Raw genomic sequence first — 9,020 nt, 5'->3', positions numbered from 1 at the left:
AGAGGTAATCTAAGCCCTATAAATTACTGCTCTTATAAGTTCTGAATAGATTTTTATCTTATTTGGTCACAAAAATCTTTGGAAAAAGGGGAACAGATTTTGAATGGTGACTCTAACCCCACTGGCCCATAAATATATATATATATGCTTGCACTGCCCCACTCCAGAGAGTACCTAGCTATAGAAAATTACTAAGAAAAAAGGTTTCTTGCCATGTTCTCTCTTATCCCAAATCCATTTTCATTTAAATGATTATGTTCCAGAACATCTGGGCCTTGTACTACTAGGTCATCAACTGTTTCTGATACTATATCTTGTCTTAAGATACCTATGTTGTGCAATATGGCACATGCCACAATATATTTGCATGCTCTGTTTGGGTTTGTTCTCAGACCAATTGATAGGCAGCTGAAGCGCCTCTTCAAAATTCCAAACGTCTGCTCGATGACCACTCTTGTTCTACACAATGCTCCATTGAATCGCTCCCGGTGTCTAATATCATTGGTGTGATTGTATGGTGTCATCAAATACCTGCGGCAAGGGTAGCCTGAGTCCCCTAGCAGGAATCCACTGTATAGGTCTGTTATAATTAAGGATTATAGCTTCTTCAAGTTTCTCTTTTCATTGTTTATTCATCATTCATAGATATATCATTGTGTAAAGTGACATTACTTTCAATTTAATTCTCAAAAGTAATATATCTTCTTATTCAAAATTATAATTATGTACTGTTAAATCTTCATAAATATTTGGATATACCACAAATGATTTGTAACAAATGAAAATGATATATATTGTTTGATGAACTTGATATATTGATGTAACATCAATTTTATAGGGTACAGTACATAGTTTTACATGAATGTTTATTACCATTTTCAAAGTCATGACAAAGCTGACTTTCTCGGAACACTCTTGAGTCATGACATGAACCAGGCCAACGGGCCACACAGTTGGTTATGATGAAGTTGTTGTTGCAGACCATCTGTGAAAGTGAAATAAGTATGCATATTTCAAAGGTGGTTTTTTTTTCATATTAAATAATGAAAGAATTATAGACTTCACATTGGGGAATGTGGTATGCATGTATTTGAGATTTAATACCAGGTAAATACAATGTATACATTTCAGTGAGCTAACATGAATGCAGTACTTGTCACAGATAAAACTATTCTTTTCTTAAATACATGTAGCAATTAAGGTATCCATTCTGCATGAAATCTTGATCAATATTAAAGTTTCTATTTTTACACATTATACCTGATCATTCAGAGAATGGAATCCTTTTCTATTGACATAGTCAGGTTCATTTTCTCTTGGTGTAGATATTCTGACAAATGTCCCATCAATGCATCCCAATACCTGTGGCATGCCTTAAAAATACACAATTCAAGATTTTTAGTTTATAAACTGCCTGACTCCTTTGGCTTATGGGCAATGTCAAAAAGGGTCAAATGATTTTAAATGAACTTGGTATCATGATTACAGAGGCCAACATCAGCCGATCTCATCGAGTGGGTCCTGCTAACAAGTCATATCCAAGAGATATTCATATATATGTTCCTGTTAATATATATAAAATTATGTATACTACTTCTGTTATATTCGAGATTAAAAAATTGTTACCTGTATATATGTTTATATGGAGATGACTTAAATAGGCTATGCCTGATGTCAGATCCATTTGTCGAATTAAATGACAATAAAATGTGTTGAAATTGAAATTAACTGAAATTTAAAAAAAAAACTTCTTCGAAAAACCCAATAAAAACATAATGATACAAATGAGAGAAGGAAAATTGTTTGTTTGTTTGTTTGTTTGACATAGCCATTTTATTAAAATGATGTTTTGAGACTTTCCCTGTAGTTCAAAGTCAGTCTCAGTGTCTTTGTGATCATCATGAGTGGCCCATGTCGAGTAAATTTATGGATTGTCTATAAAAATTTTTTTAAAAAGAACGTAGATGGTAATTACTTGCGGTCTGAGGCCTGCAATTTCGACAACTGTTTAAAACTTTTTACTTCTAAATGTGAAGATTGAAGAAAATAGTGTTATTCCAATATCAAAATGCATGTAGTTTAATATTGAGAGAATAGTTCTACAATATGAAAATAAAACCAGATTTTAATGAAGTTTTAGAATTATGAATTTGTTTCTTTAGTGGAACTTATTACTGCAGTCTTTGGCCAGCAGTTTAGAAAACGCTTCCTTATGTAAATATTTGCACATATGGTGGTGTTGGCCTAAAAATAGTACACTTCATATGCATGGAAAAGTCTTCAGGTACTTTACCAAAATTGTAAATTTCATGCTCCTGGGGTCTCACGTTTGCCCCTGAGGAGGGGGTAAACTTTACAATAGTTTATATAGGGAAATCAAATTTTTGACTATCAGTTGTTTGATTTTATTGAAATTCATAATAACTTTGTTAACATTATCAGCATGGGATGACAGCTCGATGGTATGCACACGTTGGCCCTGAGCTGATGGGCGGGGCCAGCAGGGTAAATTAAATTAACTTTAATATTTCTAAACTCAGGTGACTGTTGAGGCCCATGGGCCTCCTCTTAAATTGAAGCAGTTAGATAGAATTATTTCATTTCAATATGCACATTACACATGGTCCTAAGTTGTGCAGATTTTCACATTTGTTCTTGAATTTTTATTCATATATAACTAGTTTCAGAAAGCCCCAAATGATATTTTGCTCGGTTCGAATCACGACATTTGATCAAAATTTTCTTTTTATGTTATTTCAAGGACAATCAATTGCTTGAAACAGGAAGCTGTACATATGCATGTGCAATATATATATATTTTAATTACTGTTATGAATCCTAAGTTGTTTCCCAAATAAAAGCTATATTAAACAAATAATTTTTCTTTTTTGTTTTGTTTTTTAACTATTTTTAAATTCATAGTGATATGTACAAGCACATGTACTGTACAATGACAAAGTACACTATGAAATGGAAGTATTACAATTGTGAAATTGAAATAGTACACTTAATAAGTATTAAAACAATATTTCATTTCATATGAATATCTTGAAATAAAAAAAAAAATAAGAACAAACATATAATTTGATCTAGAACTGTTTCTACCTGCAATTTTAATTGATCAAAGCTTCACAATTGTTGACTTTCAGCAAAGAGCTGATTAGACAATTTTTTGTTGTTAACGATGTTTTTATAACAGAGGGAAACCCTTCTCATACGATTGATAACACACATATATAACAATGAGGGCGTTTATTTGTTTAGATACGGTACATAGTACTATATGACGTAATTATCGATGGGGGCGCTGCAGTCACATTGTTTACATCAAGTGGAACGCTCAAAACTTGTCTGTGGTACTAGATTCGATATCATTTATGTCTTTTAATTGGAAATACGCACCTGCAATAGCGTGAAAGGCACGTTTTGTGTTGTCTGCCGCCTGCCCAGTCGGGAATTTGATGAAATCCCCACGCAATCTAACGAGGACGTCCGCAACACGACGGATGCAGCGTCCAGCAGTGGCCTTTGATATGTGAATGGCGTCGCCAATCAGTTGGTGAAATGCCCCTGTCGCCAGAAATCTCAAAAAAACGAGAACCTGTATGAGAGGAGGCAGACTTTGGGATCTTCTCGTTGGATGCGTTATACTATCGGCGACCAAATGAACAATAAATAGCAAGGTGGGTCTCCTGAACCTGTACCTGGCGTACAACTCCTCATCTGTCCTCATCTCCAAAGGATTAAGCCGATCTCTAAAGGTCCTCGGACGAACTGCTCTCCTTTCTTCTCGTTGTCGCAGACGATCAACTAATCTTACTATGTCCGCCATATTTAAGACAAAAAAACGGACTTAAGTCTGCCCTGTAGCAGTCTTAGGATTTAAGACTGAAAAATAGACTTAAGACTTAAGTTTTATTTCATGAACCTCGATTTAAGTCTGTTTTCAGACTTAAGTCAAAAATCTTAAGCTTAAGTCAAAACTTAGACTTAAGTCTGTTTCATGATCCCGGAGCCTGATGTAGTTTACTCAAACTGACCCATTTCAGCCCTGCCCATCTGTCACTGGGCTCAGTACTGTTTACATTTAGGCCATATACAAAGTAATTTGTCGTATATAACATCTGGGTTAAAATGTGAATTAATTCATAGATTTTCCTAATCTTAATTACTGGGGTAGTGTATATCAGGAGTTCAATGAAATTGATACCAAGTTTGAAGTTTCAATGACAAGATAAGCAGCTGATCAGACAGGAAATTTGTTTGATAATACAGATATAGGTCAAAAGTCAAAATGCATTGTATATCACAGTGACCTACATTTCACAAATGACACACCACCTGACTTGGGTGAACTTATGGCCCAGGTATGAGGTTTCAGTGACAAGCAGTGTAGGACATAGAGCTCGGACAATTGATATAAAGACAAAAGGATGGATGGAAACATTCAAATGAAAAATTTGACTACATCTTAGATTATTCTAAAACATAGACAGTCAATTAAGCATTTAAGGATAAATCTTATCTGTGGAGAATAGGAAGTGTGATGCAGTGCTATTAAACAAGATTTTTGTAACATGTAAATACCGGTATCTTACATAACTATGTTTCATACACCGTTTATGATGCTTTCATAACTACATTCATGTTATAGAATTCAAAAATGCTAAGTTCTATGTTAAAACATGATGTTGATCTCATAAATAAAAATCTAATGTCAACAACATAATGTTCAATGAACACTATCATACCTTTCTGCTTGATGTTTTGGTATTTCTTTTTAATTTCCGGCACCTTTCTCTGCAGTGATGTGTTTCTGCTGAAATTTGGAAAAGAAGAACATTTGTAGTAGAAAGAAAATCTTTACATGAGCTTTTACTTAGATACTCAAAGAGATAAATAAATAAACAAAAATTACCTAGCAGCTTTTAAAAGTATTTTTAGACACATTTGTATTTTGATATATGTAACAGAGCACATGATTAATTGAATTTAAATCACTGCCTCCGCTAGGGATCGAACCCGGGACCTCTGGCTTACTAGTCTTACGCTCATCCGATCGAGCTAAAGAGAAGATCTCTCTAGCCGAGCGGTATATTGCGGCTAGTATTTACCAGGGTTACATATACATACCATTAAACTTCATATTAAAAAATCTTGTTGCTATATTATCATCTATCTTATATCTTCTCAAACCTTTCTCTAAGCTTCAGACAAATCAAATGATTTCAATTTGTTTATGTTTTATTTACAATTATGCCAGTGACAATCAGTTTTATTTAAATCATGTATGTCTTCTTTTAATAGGATTGATATTTTATATTAATCTTCTTTATTCATATATTTCTGATGATGATTAGAATTAAAAACAAGTCTAATCATTGACTGGGAAGCTTCCAAAATGCCTATACACTAAACTTTCAGAAATTCAATGTTAAAAATATGAAATAAATTTTCTGTGTTAAATTGGTGCATTTGAATTTTTTATTTATTTAAATAGTATTTATGCTTTCTGTCACTGCCGTACACAGCAACAATAAATATAGTGAGTGTATTTCGACAGTTGCCGGATAAATACAAATATAATCTCAACATATTCAGATTTGATATTCCTGTTTGTGTTTGTTCTCAGACCAAATATATATATGTAATAACAGAATTGTTGTGAAATCAGAAAAAAATAAAGTACCTATATATCTATAATGAATAAATATCATGTGGTAGAGTGAACTTTTTATTTTAAACAATTTAAACATGTTTTTAGGAAATGTTGTAACTAACTTGTTATATTGTATTTATTTGCTTGATTTGTTCTGCATTTAAATAATTCTATTGCTGTATGAAGTTATTATTATTGAATCATTTTCGAGTAATGTTGTTTTTTCCAATTTGATTTTATAAATTCATTTCAATGTAACTACAAAGCTGCCAGATGTTTTACTGAAATGGTAATATTTGTGAAAGTGTATAAGAAGAGTTAAATACCTTGAATTTGAAAAAAAAATTTTTAGAAAAAAAAAGGCTCTATAGATTTGTATAACTGCTTGATAACTCCTGCAATCACACCAACAGGTACAATAAAATGGAATGAGGAATTTGAGTATGACAAAAAGAAATGGGGAAAAAACCTTTAAAATTCCTTTTATTGTAACAAAAAGTACAAAACTTCAAATTCAAGTGAGAATTCTACACCACATTTTAGTAACCAATACATTTCTTTTAAGAATTAATTTACATCCTACTCCAATTTGCTCACTGTGTAATAGGAAAGGGAAACAATAACTACATTGCTTATGGGAATGTATTGAAGTTCAAACTCTTTTTGAAAGATTTTAAGCTCTGCTTGATATTTTGTTTATCATCCCATTTCTAATGAATAAAGATTCTCTACTTTTTGGAGTAGCTTCTTCACAATAAATAATAAAATACTAATAATTATTAAACATGATATTTATAAAACAGGATATCTTCATAAAACTCTTAATATAAATGCACTAATTAATGTTATTAAAGATCATTATAATGTACAAAGTATATCATTTCAAGTAAAAGTGATAACATTCAAAAGAAGTTTGAAAGTAATTGGAGAAAGTGGATGCCTTTGTTAGAAATATGACTAATATGGCACTTGAACATGTAGTTTTTCTTTATATATACCTGTATGTGTTATATATATACAGTATATTGCTTTATATTTTAATGGCACAACACCATATTAGAAATTATAACTTGTATTCATATTTTCTAAACATTAGTAAGTAGTAACTTGTCAGTAAATAAAAGTGTATGGGAACCTCTCTACCTGTCTGTCTCAGTTTTCTCTCATCTGTCTGTCTGTTTGTCTCCATTTTGTTTGTCTATTTTGTTTTATATATATGTATGTACATGTAGGTGCTTCTTAATTTGTACTGTTTAATGGTGAGCAGAATGTGATGATAATTATAAAGCATGGGAGTATTTATCTGTAAGCATGGGAATATGTGTTGGTAAGTGTGTGTGTATGTCACGAGTTATGTGTGTGTACATGGGAATGTGTCTGGGTAAGTGTGTATACATGTACAAATGTATGTCCCGAGTTATGTGTGTGTACATCGGAATGTGTATGGGTAAGTGTGTATGTCCCTCTATGTTCTGTCTTATGGTATCTGTATTAAAAGCTTTGAAAAATAAAACAATTTAAAAAAAGAAAGAGTTAAAGTGGTAAAATGATATTTGGCAAGAATGAGAGATGTTTCCCTTGAGTTTAAGAGTCTAGATACTGTATATTTGTATTTATAAGGTTTGTTGCAAGGCAGGCCTATTCATAAATCTATAAATTAATTAATAAATAAACTGCTCAATTTGCTGACTGGTTTTCTTGTCATTATTGACAACCTGTTAGTGTTACAACCAAATGAGAGGATTTTTTTAATGTTTACAACATCTCTCATTTTCTATGGTTCAAATACTGTGAAATAGTGCTATGCGGATTGCTTCAGCGCAAACAATAAACCAATCTTCATGTGCAGTAAATGTAACTTTTTGATTTTTAGTCGCTTACATTATACTTTTAATTATGAATCCCATATATCAGCTGTATGTACACAGATAATGTAGGTTATTTCCTAAAACCTGAACAGTGTTTCTCCCTAGTTAATTCTAGTTGCAATCATTAATATTGCTACAAAGACAAGTGTGTGGCATACAAGCTATCGTAACTGTAAAATTGTGTTTTCCCTGTATAAAATAATTTGGAGCCATCAATGGAAGACAAATGTCCGCTCATCAATATCAGATCAATTGACAATTAAGGAGGATTGAATTTTGAAATTATTGAATATTTGAGTAAAAAACGATTTTTTTTTTGTCAAACATATGTAGAATCTATATAAAAGTCAAATATAATAAACATCTATAATCTAAGAAATAATCACGTCAGAACTTCTAAAAAGTCAATATTTTTTTACATGCACTTCAACAGTAATTTGACGGGTAAATGTGTATAAATAAGTTACTTAGATACGTGAATATCCCTCAAACTCTCGAAGGTGTACAGTACAGGGTTTCCAGTACAGTACACATGGATGGACGATTTCTGACAGAAGATCTTCGTCAGAGAGCAGTGTTGTCAGGGTATTGATATTCATTCTAGACTAGAGTACTGAGGGCACGCTGAATTCATGACAGATACGCGTCCCCAACCTAATATGCAGTTTAACATATAGCAGCATAAACATTATTTTAAGGAATCACAACAATTAAACTTCAAGCACACAACAATTTGGTAGCTCTACTGTATACGTACGCATTCAGGCGATTGGCAATGTCTTGCCAAACTTTGCTCTTCGTCTGCTGTGTCCTGGAGGCGCCATCGTGCCTTCCAAACAGCAGAGATTCGCTGTTGGAAACCTCTTCAACGAGCATAACCTCCTCCTCCCCGGTCCAATTTGACTTTCTCCCTCTGTTGACAGATTCCATTGTTTACATTGACAGCAGACGACAGAAGATGGTTTCCCGCGCTGAAGAGTTCCAATGGATTACCGCAAATACGCGAATCAGCGCGCGCGTTGCTATAGATTTCGACTTAAGTTTAGTCTCAGCTAAGATTATGCTTAGCACGTTTCATGATCCACTTAAGATTGCGGTCTTAGCTAAGTAAAATCTTAAGACTTAAGTCCAAGTTTAGTCTTAGACTTAAGTCTGCTTCATGATCCCGGGGCCTGGAGGCGCCATCGTGCCTTCCAAACAGCAGAGATTCGCTGTTGGAAACCTCTTCAACGAGCATAACCTCCTCCTCCCCGGTCCAATTTGACTTTCACCCTCTGTTGACAGATTCCATTGTTTACATTGACAGCAGACGACAGAAGATGGTTTCCCGCGCTGAAGAGTTCCAATGGATTACCGCAAATACGCGAATCAGCGCGCGCGTTGCTATAGATTTCGACTTAAGTTTAGTCTCAGCTAAGATTATGCTTAGCACGTTTCATGATCCACTTAAGATTGCGGTCTTAGCTAAGTAAAATCTTAAGACTTAAGTCCAA

General features: G+C 33.3%; 1 protein-coding gene and 1 long non-coding RNA gene across 2 annotated transcripts; both read right to left on the bottom strand.

The window, feature by feature from the left end:
* Positions 1–3,340: 3,340 nt before the first annotated feature.
* LOC117340987 (putative nuclease HARBI1) lies at positions 3,341–3,832 on the bottom strand. Its single transcript, XM_033902783.1, has one exon. It carries the CDS (start codon positions 3,830–3,832, stop codon positions 3,341–3,343), a length of 492 nt encoding a protein of 163 aa, XP_033758674.1.
* A 919-nt stretch (positions 3,833–4,751) lies between these two features.
* LOC117317361 lies at positions 4,752–8,749 on the bottom strand. Its single transcript, XR_004530185.1, has 2 exons — positions 8,285–8,749; positions 4,752–4,819 (listed from the first exon to the last, which is right to left on the bottom strand). It is a non-coding gene; the product is annotated as an uncharacterized LOC117317361 (long non-coding RNA).
* Positions 8,750–9,020: the final 271 nt, after the last annotated feature.

The sequence above is a fragment of the Pecten maximus genome, chromosome 2, assembly GCF_902652985.1.
Source record: "Pecten maximus chromosome 2, xPecMax1.1, whole genome shotgun sequence".
Taxonomy (NCBI): Eukaryota; Metazoa; Mollusca; class Bivalvia; order Pectinida; family Pectinidae; genus Pecten; species Pecten maximus.
This window is presented reverse-complemented; position numbering and strand designations above follow the sequence as displayed.

Coding starts and splice junctions, on each gene's coding strand:
- LOC117340987 (XM_033902783.1), bottom strand. CDS start 3,832: ATGGCGGACATAGTAAGATTAGTTGATCGTCTGCGACAACGAGAAGAA.